Source organism: Chenopodium album, chromosome 5 (genome assembly GCF_948465745.1).
Source record: "Chenopodium album chromosome 5, dcCheAlbu1.1, whole genome shotgun sequence".
In the NCBI taxonomy this organism is placed as follows: domain Eukaryota; kingdom Viridiplantae; phylum Streptophyta; class Magnoliopsida; order Caryophyllales; family Amaranthaceae; genus Chenopodium; species Chenopodium album.
In genome coordinates, this window is record NC_137838.1 from 1,685,737 (window position 1) to 1,704,867 (window position 19,131).

At 36.9% G+C, this 19,131-nt stretch overlaps 2 protein-coding genes across 3 annotated transcripts; both read left to right on the forward strand.

The window, feature by feature from the left end:
* The first annotated feature begins 356 nt into the window (after positions 1-356).
* LOC145631285 (uncharacterized) lies at positions 357-2,564 on the forward strand. Its single transcript, XM_081683370.1, has one exon. It carries the CDS (start codon positions 357-359, stop codon positions 2,562-2,564), a length of 2,208 nt encoding a protein of 735 aa, XP_081539496.1.
* A 4,554-nt stretch (positions 2,565-7,118) lies between these two features.
* LOC145631459 (putative disease resistance protein RGA1) lies at positions 7,119-11,928 on the forward strand. Of its 2 annotated transcripts, XR_014112394.1 has the most exons (3): positions 7,119-10,453; positions 10,901-11,019; positions 11,578-11,928. XR_014112394.1 is itself a non-coding variant. In XM_081683537.1 (2 exons), the coding sequence occupies exons 1-2, from the start codon at positions 7,339-7,341 to the stop codon at positions 10,912-10,914; spliced, it is 3,129 nt and encodes a 1,042-aa protein (XP_081539663.1). In that variant the 5' UTR covers positions 7,119-7,338; the 3' UTR covers positions 10,915-11,928. The 2 variants fall into 2 exon arrangements, 1 of the variants encoding a protein (XP_081539663.1); XM_081683537.1 differs by having other exon boundaries at positions 10,901-11,928.
* Positions 11,929-19,131: the final 7,203 nt, after the last annotated feature.

The window sequence follows — 19,131 nt, forward strand, 5'->3', positions numbered from 1 at the left end:
AAAACGAAGGGAGTACTAGCTTAAAGGTTTATGTAATTTGCCTCAGTCTTACCATACACAGCATGAAGTTGCATGGTTCTGTTTGCACAAATCAAACTTTCTCTTTTAATTTGTTTATTATACTCCATAATATTGTCGGCACTAATTAACTAATGATTAATCATTAATAGTATAAAGTTTTTATCCTTGCATTGTTGTTGAACCTTGCAGCATATAATCCCTTGATTGAATATTCTGTTCAATAAACAAGTTAAAACGTGATATTATTATACTCATATAAAACAATCCACTCTTAAAACTAACCTGATTAAATTAGCTTTATTCCTTTGATTGGAAAGAAATAATACATAATTTCAATGAAAAAAAGCTCACAATTAGCTAAGATTGTGAAAGATTTATGGAAGACATGGGATATCCGTGCCTTGATACTCATTAGTCTCATTATCCAAATTTTACTCACATCATTAGCACCTGTTCGAAAGCGTAGTTCGAGCAGTTTTCTTATGTTTCTTATTTGGATTCTCTATTTATCCGCTGATGCTATTGCTGTACTCATCATTGGGTTGATATCCAACAACAATGGTCCCCATAATCCTGAGCTACTCGCGTTTTGGGCACCTTTTCTTCTTTTACATCTTGGTGGTCCGGACACAATCACCGCCTTAGCTCTTGAGGACAACGAGCTGTGGCATCGACATGCTCTTCAGCTGGTCACTCAGGTAATCATCACTGTATATGTGTTTGTTCAATCATTTCGTCATAATGATCTGTTAGTGCCAACGTTGCTTATGTTCACTAATGGATTTATCAAGTACTTTGAGCGTACTTGTGCTCTATTTTTCGCTAGCTCTGATAGTTTTAGAGACTCCCTTGTGTCTAAACCTGAACCCGGGCCTAACTATGCTAGGCTTATGGAAGAGTATTTTTCTGCTAAGAGTGCTCATATTCCCACTGAATTCGAAGGTAAAGACATAGAAGGGGTATCAAAGCTATTAGAGGTAGGAAAAGATGGTCAAGATTCGCAATCTTCTTCTACAATGGATGGTAATTCAGGAACAGAAGGTGATGAGGTGAAGGAAGAAACTGATATGGTCAAAGAAGCTTACCGGTTTTATGAGATGTCTAAACCCCTCTTAACAGATGGCTTTTTGAGCTTAAAAGATCGCGATGAAAGTCGCAAAGATTTCTTAGATAAGCCTTATGAGTATGTGTTTAGGATCATACAGATTGAGCTCAACCTTATCTATGATATCTTCTATACTAAGTTGTGCCTGTTTCAAAATAAAAGAGCATTTGCTCGAGTTTTCTGCTTTTATTTGGCTCTTGTATCCTTCTTAATTTTCTATTTTGAAGACAGAAGCAAATACCATAATAAGGTTGATGTAGTAGTAACTTTCATATTGCTTGGTGGTGCTATTGCCTTGGATCTATCGACTGCTCTTATCTTCGTGTTGTCAGATTGGTGGGTTATTTTATGCTATAAAGATTATGCGAGCAAAAACTGCCTACAATCGTTCATGTTGATGATCCTTAGATGGTCAAAATGGGCTAGACCACGCAATCATAAAAGATGGTCTAGTTCCATCTCAAAATACAATTTACTAAAACGTTGCTTCAGAAAACCCCCTGCATTTTTCAACCTACTGTACTTGTTTAAAATAAAGGAAATCAGGGATGTTTTAGTTGGGTTCCTCTATGTCGAAGGGGAGAAGTTTGAGGAGCAGTACATCAAGTCTGTAATCGAAGGGCTGCAGTCCAAAGCTAAAAAAGCAAATGAGATGGCGGTAGCAAAGGAGGTATGTTCTGCTAGAGGGAATTTGGTTCTGCAGAATGATTATTACCTCGCTTCAGAGTGCTTAAGCCCTTGGACCGTAGATGTTGATTATGATGAAAGTCTGTTGATTTGGCACCTCGCTACTGATATCTGCTACTGGACTACTACAAGTGATGGTAATGGTGCTGATTCAGAATCAAAAGATCGTAGATTCAGCAAGGCACTGGCAGATTACATGGCATATGTTTTACTCAGGCAGCAGAAGATGGTGTCTGCACAAGTGGGTATGTCAGAGACTCGGTTTGAAGATACTTGTGCAGAGGTTAAGAAGTTCATGAATAATAAGTGCATCAGCATCAGTTGGCTTGCAGATCCCTGGTGGAAGGTTAAGAGGTTCATGTTCGCGTCAAGTGAAGACAAGAGTCCATCAGAACAAGCAGAAGCAGAATTCTTCAAGGAGTTCAGTAAGAAGGTGCTTGAAGTAAGGGCAGATGTTCAGCCTATAAAAGCTAAGGGTGATAAAAGTAAATCAGTACTCTTTGATGCATGTCGTCTTGCCAAGCAATTGGAATTGTTTGGAGAAAAGCAGTGGGAGATAACCAGTATGGTTTGGGTGGAACTGTTGTGTTATGCTGCTGTTCGCTGCTCACCAAGATCGCATATTGCACGACTATGCAAAGGTGGAGAGCTCATAACGTTAGTGTGGCTGTTAATGACTCATCTTGGCTTAGGGGAGCGCTTCCTGCAAAATCAGGGGTTTGGATGGACTAAACTTATTATTCACAAATGATACTGTTTGCTTAATTGTGTTGTGTGATCTGTTTATGCAAGAATGAAATGCAGAGCTTCAAATGTCATTTTATTTGTTAGTTTTAGTTTAGTCTATGCTACTTAAACACTTGCCAACCCGTATGTTATGGCATCTGTTGATTTTTATTTTGAGTATTCGACTGTCGAGAATACTATGACTCAGTTATAACTCATTGTATATGCTGATATGATTTGAATTCAGTAATCTCAAGGTTACATGCTCTTATGAGTATATAATAATGAAACCTTTTCTATTGTCCTAAATACTTTTAGTATGACTACTGATTATGTTTTTCTATGATAAATGGAATGAACCTGCTGATAAAACTAACATCTTAGAACTCAATCATCCTTCATTTAGTTAAAAGTTCCTAAAGGTTCAAAATTGAAATAGTGAGCTTCAATCCCACAAGGACATGAATTTAGGATAAATTTCATTTTCATTAATTCTACAAAACGCGTTATAAATGGACCTTCAGCATGGAAAGTTCACACAAATCTGCATTAATTTCAGTCTCTTTGCTACTCGATCTTTCACTACTCATCTTTGCACAATTTATTTGTACCCTCCAGAACTCCAATTGGGTCGTTGGAACCATCCAATATGCCCTTAAACGATCATTTTACCCGTTCACAACTTGCAGTTTTCGTAAACTCAAGCATACCACATACGTTTATGACAATACATAATGATCATATATGGTTTCAAACGGCGTTATATGACCCCAAGATATATCCCCAAGGGTCTCAAAACTTTTCCCCACCGGGCCCCAAAACCTCAAAATTTCCTCAAAAAACGTGGATTATAGTCTTCAATTTTGTAATTTTTAGACCTTTTCTGCCCGGAAATAAATATAGCTGAGATTTTTACCATGGTCCCCAATACCCTCCGGGACTCCAAATGGGTCGGTGGAACCAGCCAATATGCACTTAAACGGTCATTTTACCCGTTCACAACTTATAGTGATTTCGTAAACTCAAGCCTACCACGGACGTTTATGACAATATATATTGATCATATATGGTTTCAAACGACATTATATGACCCCGAGATATATTCCCAAGGGTCTAAAAACTTTTCGCCACCAGGCCCCAAAACCTCAAAATTTACACAAAAAGCGTGGAATATAGCCTTCAATTTTGTAATTTTTTGACCTTTTTTCGACCGGAAATAAAAATTGGCGAGATATTTACCACACTTCCTAATGCCCTCTGGGAGCTCAACTGGGTCTGTGAAACCATCCAATATGCCCTTAAACGGTCATCTTACCCATTCACAACTTGCAGTGATTTCGAAAACTCAAGCCTACCACGGACGTTTAGACAACATATATTGATCATATGTGGTTTCAAACGAATTTATATGACCCCGAAATATATCCCCAAGGCTCTCAAAATTTTTCGTCACCGGGCCCCAAAACCTCAAAATTTACACAAAAAGTGTGGATTATAGCCTTCAATTTTGTAATTTTTTGGCCTTTTTTCGCCCGGAAATAAAAATTGCCAAGATGTTTACCACGGTTCCTAAAACCCTCCGGAAGTTCAATTGGGTCAGTGAAACCATCCAATATGCCCTTAAACGGTCATCTTACCCGTTCACAATTTGCAGTGATTTCGTAAACTCAAGCATACCACGTACGTTTATGACAAAATATATGGATCACATATGGTTTCAAACGGCGTTATATGACCCCGAGATATATCCCCAAGGGTCTCAAAACTTTTCGCCACCGGCCCCCGAAACCTCAAAATTTCCTCAAAAAATGTGGATTATAGTCTTCAATTTTGTAATTTTTTGACCTTTTTCTCCCGGAAATAAAAATTGCTGAAATTTTTACCATGGTCCCTAATACCTTCTAGAACTCCAATTGGGTCAGTGGAACCATCCAATCTTCCCTAAAACGGTCATTTTACCCGTTCACAACTTGTAGTGATTTCGTAAACTCAAGCCTACCACGGACGTTTATGACAACATATAATGCTCATATATGGATTCAAACGACATTATATGACCCCGAGATATATCTCCAAGGGTCTCAAAACTTTTCGCCACCGGGCCCCAAAACCTCAAAAGTTACACAAAAAGCGTGGATTATAGCCTTCAATTTTGTAATTTTTTAACCTTTTTTCGCCCAGAAATTAAAATTGTCGAGATGTTTACCAAAGTTCCTAATACCCTCCTGGGAGTCCAATTGGGTCAGTGAAACAGTCTAAAATGCCCTTAAACGGTCATCTTACCCGTTCACAACTTGAAGTGATTTCGTAAACTCAAGCATACCACGTACGTTTATGACAAAATATAATGATCATATATGGTGTCAAACGGCGTTATATAACCCCGAGATATATCCCCAAGGGTCTCAACATTTTTCGTCACCGGGCCCCAAAACCTCAAAATTTCCTCAAAAAACGTGGATTATAGTCTTCAATTTTGTAATTTTTTGACCTTTTTCCCCCGGATATAAAAATTGCTGAGATTTTTACCATGGTCCCTAATACCCTCCGGGACTCCAATTGGGTCGGTGGAACCGTCCAATATGCGCTTAAAAAGCCATGTTACCCGTTCACAACTTGTAGTGATTTCGTAAATCAAGCGTACCACGGACGTTTATGACAACATATATTGATCATATATAGTTTCAAACGACATTACATGACCCTGAGATATATCCCCAAGGGTCTCAAAACTTTTCGTCACTAGGCCCCAAAACCCCAAAATTTACACAAAAAGCGTGGATTATAGCCTTCAATTTTTTAATTTTTTGACCTTTTTTCGTCCGGAAATAAAAATTGTCGAGATGTTTACCACGGTTCCTAATATACTCCGGCAGTCCAATTGGGTCAGTGAAACCATCCAATATGCCCTTAAACGGTCATCTTACCCGTTCACAACTTGCAGTGATTTCGTAAACTCAAGCATACCACTTACATTTATGACAAAATATAATGATCATATATGGTTTCAAACAGCATTATATGACACCGAGATATATTCCCTAGGGTCTCAACACTTTTCGCTACCGGGCCCCGAAACCTCAAGATTTCCTCAAAAAGAGTGGATTATAACCTTCAATTTTGTAATTTTTTGAGCTTTTTTGGCCCGAAAATAAAAATTACCGAGGTGTTTACCATGGTCCCTAATATCCTTCGGGAGTCCAATTGGATTGGTGGAACCATCCAATATGCCCTTAAACGGTCATTCTACGCATTCACAACTTGTAGTGAGATTTCGTAAACTCAAGCTTACCACGGACGTTTAGTGAGCTATTTTGTTATGTAATGTTATGACTCATGATTTCATAGATGAAGAGGGAAATATCAAGAAAGATAGAAATAAATTCGAGGAAAATAATTTGTGATCGACTATTTTACATCTCTACCTACTTTATTAAAAATTTTATCAAGCAACCACAAGTCCACAATTTTTGGTGCAAATAATTGTACGTAAATTCGTTGGACACCAGCTATCTGATGGTTAACACATAAAAGCAAATTGATTGGCCTAAGTTGTACATGGAGAAGAAGAATCCATTAGCAAAGTCAGAAGCCAAACACATAAAAGCAATCAAGAATTTAGTAAATGACTAGGTAAACATCAAGAAAAATAGAAGCAAATTCGATGAAAATACGTTATGAATGAGTAGGAAAGGCAAATTCCATGACTAATTTCAAAAGTTGACTATTCTACATTTCTTCCTACATTATTAACGGGTTTCTTGTGTATGGATTAGCAAGTGGAGCCAAAAAATTGGAATATCAACCATACAATTTGTGGAGCATATAGTTGGACTTATCTACAGTACAAGATAGGGAGCCAACTAGCTGCTCAGATCATTCATTTACCAGCCAAATACCATTGCAAATGAAATATTTCTACTATGTTCAGAAATTATTGACATTATAGGACACATAACCAAGCATTTATGTAACTTTTTTGTCAATTTCAATCTCAATTTCGGCTCTTAAGATTCATAAATTATAATGACCCCTAAACCTTAACGTAACTTTTTCAGCCGCAAACCACGAATTTTTTTTGTTTTAGTTGACCACTTATGGAGCCTTAACGGAAACCGTTAAGTGGTACCAAAATCTATACTTTTACAATTTTGAAGAATGCAAGAATGAAATGCAAAGCCAGTTGGGAATGTCATTTTTTTTTTTTTTTTTTTCTGTTAATAATCATAGTTTAGTTTATGCTACTTAAACACTCACAACCCATGAATCAATTATAACTCAAGGTTACACGTTCTTAAATAAATGAAACCATTTCTATTGTTCTAAATACTTGTACGATATAGTATGACTACCGATTTTGCTATGATAAAAGGACCAAATCTGCTGATAAAATTAACATCTTAGAACTCAATCAAACTTCATTCAGCTAACAATTCCTAAAGGTTCAAAATTTCTGACTATTCTTTCCAACAAAAAAATTCTGTATTTTTGAAGAAAAGTAGAAGCAAATTCCAGGAAATAAAAAATTTGTTGACTATTCTTTCAAATTTTTGTTTTTTATTCTACATGCATGCATTTCTACGCACAGGCACCAAAAAATCCATACGAATTTTTCACATTAATTATGAGCAATGTTTTATGGTGTGTATGGATAAGAAAATAGGAAAGATCAACCACACAAATTTATATAAAACAAAGTAGCTAGCTAGCTCCTCAAGTGCTCATTCAATTCATTCCTCTCACTCTTGTTCATTCTCTCTCCAATAATTACATACCCTTCTTGTCTCCTTTCCCAAACAATGGATGTTGTAGGTTTAGCTCTCTCTGCTGTTCAAACTCTTTCAGCAACACTGCAATGTCCGCAACTTTATGATATCCGCTCAATCTTTGAATACAAATCCCAACTTATAGACCTCCAAGGCATTGTCAAAAAACTCGAGTCTGTGCTCCGCGATGCTGCTGAGAGCAAGCAGGACCACCTCTCTAATCAACAGAAGGTTGATATCGACGAGATTAAGGATGCTGTCTATGCAGCTGATGATCTGTTCGATGAGTTTATCACTCTTGTGCAGAAGAAGCAACTCCTGAAAGATGATGGTAGAGTCTCTGAAAAATTACGGAGGTACTTTTCGCGTTCCAACAACCCAGTTAGCGTGGCTTACAGAATGCATGACGGGGTTAAGAAGATCAAGGAGAAGTTGGATGCTATTGCTTATAAAATGCAGTTTAGCATGAACCAGTATCCTCAGCCTAACAGGAGCTTTAAGCATGATCCTCAGCCTATCAGGAACAGAAGTCCTGATACCTGTTCTTATGTGAATCAAGTCGATATCGTTGGAAGACGGGATGACTTGGAGAAGATCGTTGGAATGTTGCTTCATCATTCTAATGGTCAACGTCACAACGTGTCCTTCCTTTCTGTTGTGGGTCTTGGAGGGTTGGGAAAAACCGCTCTTGCTCAGCTTGTGTTTAACGATCCAAGGGTTGAAAGTGCATTTTCATGGAAGAATTGGACTTGTGTTGCTGATCAAGATCAGAAAGGGCTTGATGTAATACAAGTGCTTGGCAAGATTCTTGAACGTGAAGGTTCCACCTTGGAGCAGGTGCAAAGCCAACTTCGAGAGAAACTAGCAAGCAAAAGATGCTTGCTTGTTTTAGATGATGTATGGACTGAGAAGCAAGTTCAGTGGTCTGAATTGGTAAAATACTTGATTGGAGGTCAAAGGGGAAGTTGGATTGTGGTGACTACACGCTCACATAAAACTGCAGAAATTGTAGGTGGTGAAGTGCATAAGCTACAAGGCTTATCCAAGGAAGATTCATGGCGCTTGTTTCAACAATCAGCTTTTACATCAAATCAGTCATCAAATCCTCCTCACGACCTGGTGAAGATTGGCAGAAAGATTGTTGACAAATGTGGTGGAGTTCCGCTTGCTATAAAAGTGGTAGGGAGTTTCTTGTATGGTCAAGACAGGGACAAGTGGAACTTAGTTCAAGAGACGGGATTAGCCAACATTAGGCAGAGCGATAATGACATTCTGCCCATATTGAAGTTGAGCTTTTATCATCTTGAAGCTCCATTAAAGTATTGCTTCGCTTACTGCGCACTGTTTCCGAAGGATTTAAAGATAGACACAATGATGTTGAAAAGCCTTTGGATGGCACAAGGCTATGTTGTTCCATTGGATGAAGGTCAAAGTATAGAAGATGCTTGTGAGGAATATTTTTCGATTTTGTTGAGAAGATGCTTTTTCCAGGATATCAAGAAAGATGATTATGGTGAGATCACCTCATGTAAGATACATGATCTCATGCATGATATTGCTGTAGATGTCTCAGGGAAGGAGATTTTCTATGCAACAGATACCATTAGAGGCAACCTGGATAAAAAGGTTCGCCATCTATTAGTTGCAAGCATGCGGGAACATGGCAATTACTCTTTATTAGGTAAGACCCATATTCGTTCTCATGTTCTTGATAATTCATGTATTAAAGAAGATACCCAGTTTCCTGTAGAGGCAATAGTAGCAAGTTGTAGGCTCCTAAGGGCATTGGATTTGCATGGATTAGGAATCAAAAGTTTGCCGGGCTGCATAGGTGAATTGTTGCATTTGAGGTATTTAGATCTCTCAGGTAATAAAAGTATGCAAGAGCTTCCCAAGTCATTTAAAAAACTCTATAATCTGCAAACCTTAAAGTTAGAGGGGTGTGAGAGTTTGATAGAGCTGCCAAAAGACTTGAGTAGACTAGTTAACCTCAGGCTCTTGGGTATAGAGTGGTGTGATAAACTTACATATATGCCCAAGGGCATAGGTAAGTTGAGTAGTCTTCATAGGCTAAGTGATTTTAAGGTGGGTGGAGGAGGGAGTAGTTCAAGTTGGAAACAATGGTTTGATAGCTTGGAAGACCTGAAGGCTCTTAATTATCTCAAAGGTAGTCTTCACATTACGATAAGGTGGCCCAAAAAGGATAGGAATAATGTTAAGGAAGATGATGATAAGAGAGAAGGATTATACATGAGGAATAAAGAACATCTCAATGTATTAAGTGTTAAATTCAAACACGAGGAGGGAGATGATGGAGGAAAGGATGAAGAGTTAAGTTTGATGGAAGATTTGCAGCCACATTGTAATCTGAAGCATTTATCAGTGTGGTATTACAATGGTGTAAAAATGCCAGGTTGGTTAACCCTTGTTAAAAATATGGTTAGTCTTGAGCTTAATCATTGTGGGGAGTTGGGGTACCTGCCATGCCTGGGAAAGTTGTGTAATCTGAAATCCATTAAACTTGATAATTTAGGAAAGCTGGAGTACATAGGAGTAGATGATTCCAGACCATCATTCTTTCCATCCCTTGAACAAGTTTGGTTAATACATCTGCCAAAGTTTAAAGGATGGAAGAGAGGGGTCCAATCACATGCACAGCAATTACTACCATGCCTTTCTGAATTGCATACATTGTATATAGATTATTGCCCGGAGTTGACATGTCTTCCTTCATGCCCTGGTTTAAAAATCCTAAGTTTAGTGGGATTCAATGAAGGGCTGCAAATAATGAATAAGAAAAGAGATAAAGTCACTCCAGCATCCAAATTACAGAGATTTGAGATAGACAACATGGCATGGCCAAATTCGCTGCCGTCGGAGTATTTTCATTGTGTTAATACCCTGACTCTGTGGAAAGTCAATGAGGAGGTTGATCTGCCCAATTGGATGCACTTCTTGCCCGGTCTCCAAAACCTAACAATTGGCAATTGCAGAGAGCTGAAAGCAATCCCAAAATGGATGCCCAAACTCAATTCACTCACAACACTTCAGCTTTGGCGCACTTCAGACAGCCTGAAGAGAAGATGCAAAAAGTATCCACCTGGAGATGACTGGCCCTATATTCAACACATCCCCAACATTAACATTGGTGCGTCTCTTTCTTCCCCTGAATGACCATATATTCGATTGACCGTTTTAAAGTATGTATGTTAAGGGACTACCAAACACATGACCATTCCTGCAAAGTAGTGCAAACCTTTGATACATGATTAGACCTTTTTAAAATTTAGATGTACTCCTTCTTCCCTGTAATCCTGTACGAAGTATATTTTTCTGATTTGACGTAATTCTTCTTGTTCAAAAATTAAAGGCTGATTATATTTCAGTAAAGAATTCGAATGATTGATGATAAACACTTGACTAGGAGTATTCAATCCTCTGATGATTACCTGATAATCCACTGAGCGGAGTTGCTATCATTTAATTCTCTTAAAATTATATCTTTTAATGTTTCTTGCTTCTCAAGCTGTTTTTGATATGTATATCAAGAATTTTTCTTCAACTTCTCAATATCTTTAATGCATGACTATTGCAGAAAATTTTTGGTGATATTTGCCTTGGATACATCAAGAAGGAGTATGTATGAAGTACTTCAAATTGTTGTACATTCAGGAATCTAGCCTTGTAGTTTCGGATCAACAGAATACTATTCAGGTGAGCACTTCTACTACACTGTATAAATCTATGCGCAGTTGGAACAGAACTCGAGACAGAAATGCAATTTTAAGAGACTAGTACAGTAGTAGTGATAAGCGAACCTGAACTGCAGATGGTTCTATCGAGTGTTTAGAAACTCTGTACGAGTTGGTGCAAGTGTACTTGAGCAGAATAATTAAGATAGATGTTCTGTGGAATTTTAAGGCAAGATAATTAAGATAATATGTCTGTTTAATGGCGATTAACTTACTGTATCAATCCAAGCTCTCAACAATATAAATAACTGAACGTCTGAACACAATACTTCGTATATTGGGCATGCTATTCTTTGTCTTATAATTTAATTATGAGTGATTGCTTAATTCTTCCTCGTTATGTGATTGTTATTCTGTTTATTTGAGGCTCTTGAACTCAGAACTCGTGTATTAATTTGTCTGCTAATAATGAGCACTGCTGGAATTCTCAACATATATTTTTACCATCTATTGTGAAGCCGTTACTCTAATAATGAGCACTGCTGGAATTCTTTTCTCCTAATGGTGCTCATGGATGCAGGCCATTATCCTCATGAGAAGTGTCCAGACTCAATACACTTAACCTTGAATGAGCAGTGATAAGTGACAGAACGATGAGCTGCTCTCCTCATGGTACGGTGGAAACATGTCAACTCTCTTTCCAAATGCAAGATCTTTTCATTTTGATTTTGAAAGTAAAGCAGCTTAGGATGATCCTGCTCATAACAAACACTTGCATAAATTATGTGTTATTGAATTTCTACTTGTGTAGAAAATGCTCTTTGTTGTAATTTGCCATGTAATTCCTGACATGATGGGCCTGTCCGGCTTGTATACTTATATTTTTTGTCTTGGCAGATTTATTTCAATCAGCTCCTTGCATTTCATAACATCAGACATTAGTTTGATATTTGCAGATATAGTGATCTTGTGGAATGTCATTTGTGAATCAGTGCAGCTACAATAGTTACATACTCTTAGTTACAATGTAAAGCAGATAAAACCAAAAATACTTGATACAATAATTGATTGGCCCAAGCTGCATATGAAGAATCCATTAGCAAAGCTGGAAGACAAACACATAAAAGCAATCAAGAATTCACGAGATATTTTTTCAAAGACGGTACAATTTAAAAGGCAAATTGGATGGTTCCACCCACCTAATTGGACTCTCAAAGGGTAGTAAGGACCACGGTAAACATTTCGGCAATTTTTATTTTCGAGCGAAAAAAAGTTAAAAAATTCCAAATTGAAGGCTAATATCCACGTTTTTTGAGAAATTTTGGAGGTTTCGGGGCCAGATGTCGAAAAGGGTTGAGATTTTAGGAGATACATATCAGGCTCATATAATGCCATTTGGAACCATATATGATCATTATATGTTGTCATAAATGTTCGTGGTAAGCTTGAATTAATGAAATCGAGCAAGTTGTAAATCGGTAAATTGGTCGTTTAAAGGCAAATTGGATAGTTCTACCCACACAATTGGACTCCCAGAGGGTATTAAGGACCACGGTAAACATTTCGGCAATTTTTATTATCAAGAGAAAATAAGTCAAAAAATTCCAAAATTAAAGGCTAATATCCACGCTTTTTGAGAAATTTTGGAGGTTTCGGGACCCGGTGTCGAAAAGGCTTGAGATTTTAGGGAATACATCTTGGTGTCATATAATGCCGTTTGGAACCATATATGATTAATATATGTTGTCATAAATGTTCGTGGTAGACTTGAGTTAATGAAATCGGCGTGAGTTGTAAATCGGTAAATTTGTCGTTTAAAGGCAAATTGGATGGTTCCACCCACCCAGTGGGACTCCCGAAGGATATTAGGGACCATAGTAAATATTTCGTCAATTTTATTTTTAGGCAAAAAAAGTAAAAAATTTCCAAAATTGAAGGCTAATATCCACGTTTTTTGAGAAATTCACTACTAGAAAACAACCAAATTACAACGGAAAAAATCCGTCGGAAACTCCTTGTTTTCCGTCGGAAAACCCGTTTCCGACGGAAATTCCGTCAAAACCACTTTTCTGACGAAAATCAGTCCGTCGGAAAAGGTTTTCAGTCCCGGAAAAAATTCCATCGGATATTCCAAGGGAGAAAATAAAATAAAAAACACCCACCACCGCTGCCAGCCCCACCGCAACCACGCCTAAAACACCCCCCAGACGCACCACCTTAACCCACCAGTTCCACCGCCTTAACCCACCTATCCCAAACCTACCACCCTAACCCGAAATTCACCACCATCACCGCAATTCCCCCACCCACCACCAAAATTCACCACCACAACCCTTGAGTTGCAACGACCCACCACAACCAATCCAGATCCACTAACCTAACCCAGATCCACCCACCTAAACCAAAACCTAACAGAACCCTAACCTAAACATAAAAAAATCCGACCAAAATAAAAACAAATAAAATATATATATATATATAAAAAAAAATAAAAAAAAAAAGTCCAAAATTTTCAAAAAAAAAAAAAACCCCCAAAACCCAAACTTGAACATCCACAACCATAAATTTTCAAAAAAAAAATCGAAAAAAGGACAACTAATAAAAATTAAAAAAAAAAAGAGAAACATACCTGAATTTGACCACACAAAACCATGAAATTAGGTTTACAAGGACAAATTCGACTAAGAAAGCTCTAGATCTAGATTTTTCAAGGTCGAATTTGACCTTAAAACCTTTGTTTTCGGCACGAGAGGAGAGAAAAAGGGCGAAAAAGATAATTGTTGTTGATGTTGATGTTGATGCCGGTGAGGTGTTATTGATGTCGGTTTTGCTGGTGTTTTTATTGATGTCGGTGGTTAGTGGTTAGAGAGAACGAGAAGATTAACGAGAGAGAAAGATCGAAGAAGAGAACGAGAGAGAGGAGGAGCAAGAGAACGAACGAGAAAGAAGAAGGAGAACGAGAAAGAGAATGAGCAGATTAACGAGAGAGAAAGATCGAAGAAGAGAACAAAAGAGAGGAGGAGCAGGAGAACGAGTGAGAAAGAAAAAGGAGAACGAGAAAGAGAATGAGCAGGAGAAGGAGTGCAAACGAGAGAAGAGGAGAAGGAGAGGAGAGAGAAGAGGAGAAGGAAAGGAAAGACAAAGGGGCAGCTCATGGAGAAGAGGGGGAAATAGAACATGGGTGTTAGGCTTTATAGAGATTTAAGTTATTTTTTATTATATTCCGATGAAAAAATTCGTCAGAAATTTCCGACAGACAATAAATCCGTCGGAAATATCCGTTGGAAAGCACATATACTCCGACGGATTATTATTCCGTTGGAAATTTCCGACGGATTATTATTCTGCCGGAAATTTCCGACGGATTTGTAGAATTTGTCAAAAATATCAGACGGAATTAAAATCCGTCAGAAATTTCGATTTTTCCGACGGAATAATGGGTCTGTCAGAACCAGTCCGTCGCTATTTACCTGTTTTCAAGTAGTGATTTTGGAGGTCTCGGGGCCCGATGTCGAAAAGCCTTAAGATATTAGGGGATATATTTCGGGGTAATATAATGCCGTTTGGAACCAGATATGATCATTATGTTATCATAAATGTTTGTGGTGGGCTTGAATTAATGAAATCGGTGTAAGTTGTAAATCGGTAAATTTGTTGCTTAAAGGCAAATTGGATGGTTCCACCTACCCAATTGGACTCCGAGAGGGTATTATTATGGACCATGGTAAACATTTCGTCAATTTTTATTTCAGGGCGATAAAAGTCAAAAAGTTCAAAAATTGAAGGCTAATATCCATGTTTTTTTAGAAATTTCGAAGGTTTCGGGGCCCGATGTCGAAAAGAAATGAGATTATAGGGGATACATCTCGTGGTCATATAATGTTGTTTGGAACCATAAATTATGATTATATGTTGTCATAAATATTTGTGGTAGGCTTGATGAAATCGGTGCAAGTTGTAAACCGATAAATTGGCCGTTTAAAGGAAAATTGGATGGTTCCACCCACCCAATTGGACTCTCGGAGGGTATTAGGGACCATGGTAAACATTTTGACAATTTTTTATTCCGGGCGAAAAAAAGTTAAAAAAAATTCCAAAATTGAAGGCTAATATCTATGCTTTTTGAGAAATTTTGGAGGTTTCGGGGCCAGGTGTCGAAAAGGCTTGATATTTTAGTAGATACATCTTGGGGTCATATAATGTCGTTTTCACACTATATATGGTCATCATATGTTGTCATAAATGTTCGTGGTAGGCTTGAATTAATGAAATCGGTGCAAGTTGTAAATCGATAAATTAGTCGTTTAAAGGCAAATTGGATGGTTCCACCCACCCAATTGGACTCCAAGAGGGTAATAGGGACCATGGTAAACTTTTCGGCAATTTTTATTTCCGGGCGAAAAAAATTCAAAAAATTCCAAAATTCAAGGTTAATATCCACGATTTTTGAGAAATTTTGGAGGTTTCCGGGCCCGGTGTCGAAAAAGCTTGAGATTTTAGGGGATACATATTGGAGTCATATAATGTCGTTTGAAACCATATATGATCATTATATGTCGTCATAAATGTTCGTGGTAGTCTTGAATTAATGAAATCGGTGCAAGCTGTAAATCGGTAAATTGGCCGCTTAAAGGCGAATTGGATGGTTCCACCCAACCAATTGGACTCCCAGAGGGTATTAGGGACCATGGTAAACATTTCAGCATTTTTAATTCCGGGCAAAAAAAAGTAAAAAAATTCTGAAATTGAAGACTAATATCCACGCTTTTTAGGAAATTTTGGAGGATTCGGGGCCCGGTTTCGAAATGTCTTGAAATTCTAGGAGATATATCTCGGGGTCATATAATGCCGTTTGGAACCATATATGATCATTATATGTTGTCATAAATGTTTGTAGTAGGCTTGAGTTAATTAAATTGATTCAAGTTGTAAACCGGTAAATTGGTCGTTTAAAGGCAAATAGGATGGTTCCACCCACCCAATTGGTCTCCCAAAAGGTATTAGGGACCATGGTAAAAATTTCGGCAATTTTTATTTTTGGGAGAAATAAAGTAAAATAATTCCAAAATTAAATTAATCAACTTGCTAAATGGTGATACGGTTTCCGAGAATGTTAAGGGTGTTGGTACTGAAACTACTGATGGTGAGTGTGAAATTGAGTTTGAACACTTCATTATTAATATCGGATCGTGTGATCATGGTCGTGGTTCTGATAGTTCCGGTGACGATGAGGAGGACGACAATGGTGAGATAGGATCGGATGAAGATGAAGAGGAAGAGTACGATGATTTCGACTTAGAGGGGAGAGCTGAAGAGTTTATTGCTAAGGTGGTTGATGGATGGAGGGAAGACTACACTAAACATAGTGGCATTTGAGATTAATTTTTTTGTTTAAGAGTTACAACGATTATAAATATGTTTTTTTCAGACGTGTAGAAGCTAGAGTACAGGTAGATTGTGATGTTTTTGCTACATTCTTGTGGAATTATTTATCCTTATATTTGGTATATATATATGTACATTTAGCATCAGAAAAGCAAGCAATGTCGTTTTTGTAATACTATCTCTACTTGTAAGACTACATAAGGGTAGATATATAATACCATAGACAACTACATGCGAGTTGAAAACACTAAAAAAAAAAATAAAAAAAAAAATAAAAAATAAAAAAATTGTGCATAAGGGTCTTAATAGGCTTTGAACCAATGACTTAATTATAAATTATGACATGTTTTAATTTGTTACACCATCTATAATAATTTAACCAATCTTAATACTTTTTTTTTTTTTAATATACCAACCTTAATACTAGATTTAAACGGATTTTTTGATTTTTTATTTTTAAAAAAAATTGGTCCCTTTGCCTTTTGAAGTCCTATCCCAGTATCCCATAACCGCTTAGACCACCCAATAGTCTTGTCTGGTTATGACAATAATCAATTTAAAAGCTAAGGACGTGTTCAACGTTAGCTTTTAGTAGTTTGAGCTGTTCAAACCATTATTTTATAAATTAATCAAGGGGTATGTCGTGATTTTCACTAAACCATTATTTTAACGTTATCTTCCCCTTTGTGATTTTCACTAAATTAATCAACTTGCTAAATGCTTTCTTTCCTTCCTCACCGGATTTTATTTGATGAATCAAGGGGTATGTCGTGTATGTTATCTTCCTTGAATGACTTAATTATCACTATTCATCATCTAGGATTTTGAAACTAAGACATTAACTAATCGGAGTAGCCTAAAAATTTTGCTCTGTTTCTTGTTGCTGAGTAGCCATCTTTTTTTTTTTTTTTTTTTTTTTTTTTTTTTTTTTTTTTTTTTTTTTTTTAATATGTATATTGAATTGCAAACATTGAAGCCTAGAAGCTGTAAATAAAACTCATTTGCAAATTTCAAATATTTTTATAAGAAAGTTATGGGTTTAAATTGCAATTATGAAATTGTGAATTGTAATTATAAACCTGAATGACAAAAACACATTTTGCTTGAATACCTAAATGTATCTAATTGAGTTTTCTTGTACTTTGTAGGAAATTTCTGCACTAGAAAGTTAGTAGGAAAAGTTTTGTAAACTTAATGCATGTAAATATTCATTAAATTACCTTTTCTAAATCCACTCAAATAGTTTACTGACTTTACTCTCAGCTTTTGATTATTAACTACATTTAGTGATGGTGCTATTGCTGCAGGCCATTGTCCTCATGATTAGTGTCCAGAACTTAATACTCTGAACTGAGAATTAGCAGCAGTATGTGACAGAACGATGAGCTGCTCTTCCTCATGGCGGAACCATGTCAAGTCTTTTGCCAAATGCCAATGTAAACACTACATATTTGTTCATCTTGTATGGATCTTTTCATTTTGATTTTGAAAGAGAAGCAGCTTAGAATGATCTTGTTCTCGACAAACACGCATAGATTATGTGCAATTGAATTCCTGCTTGTGTTGTATTTTTTGTTGTTATTCCAGACATAATGGAGCTGTCCATCTTGTACATACTTCAGTTTCATCTTTAATTATATGCTATTGTATAAGTATCTTCCTGTATATAAGTACTTAGACAATGAAAGACATTTTAACTTTTGCTTGAGGCATTCTGTTGGAGGACCAACTGTATTTTAGTGGTAATAGAATTAATGCTCAATTAGGAAAGTTGAAATGATTTTAGAGGCTGCAAGAGATATCCTACTTTCCATATCTATAAAGACCAAGTAAGTGCTAATTCCGAGTATCTTCTAAATTCTGGAAAGATTTTCTTTGTGCTGATGAACTTAGAATATTAGAGTAAAAATTGAACTTACCTGAAAGTACTGCTGTCAGATGGAATTGACCATAACAAAATTGATGTATCATAACAACTGAATAAGGCAACGAATTGAAGTTTGAATCTCCAGTGAACTACAAGTTGCAAGATTTGCTCTTGTAAGTCGGGGCTTGTATGATCTCTTAACTAAAAAACTAGGTAATAACTAACTATATTATGATAAAAGGATTCTACAGATGGTTCTAGTTTTTAGAAAGAATGTGGCCATGTTTGGTAATTGGCTTTTTAATGGCTTTTTGGTTAGCTTTTGGCTTTTGGCTTTTTAAGGTGGTCAAACAGCCAAAAAATATGTTTGGTAATTGGCTTTTTAGTCAGCGAAAAAGCTGGCTTTTAAGCCAAAATGTAAAAGCTGCTTTGAGTAGCTTTTTTGTTGGCTTTTGGCTTGTTGGCCCACAAATTATCTAATAAACAGCCAACAACCACCAATTAATTTACCAAACAATTTTGTAAACAGCCAACTTAAACAGCCAATTTCAAAAGCCATTATAAACAGCCAAACATTCCAGCTGGTCAAACAAGCCAAGTGAACCAGCCAACAGCCAACCGCCAACAGCCATTTGCCAAACAAGGCCTGTATAAGTTGGTGCAAATGTACTTGAGCTGATACTATAGGATGTTCTGTGGTAGATTAAATTAGACTGAAAATGGCAATCCTGTATGGCCTTCTTTGTAAGTAGTCAATCATGAGGAGGCAAATTATCATACATTTTAAATTTTGGTTTTCATTTCTTCATTTAGAGAGTGCTATTTTTTCTGGGACCATGCTTCATTGAAACAGGCCAATAGCCATCCTTTACTTGATCATTT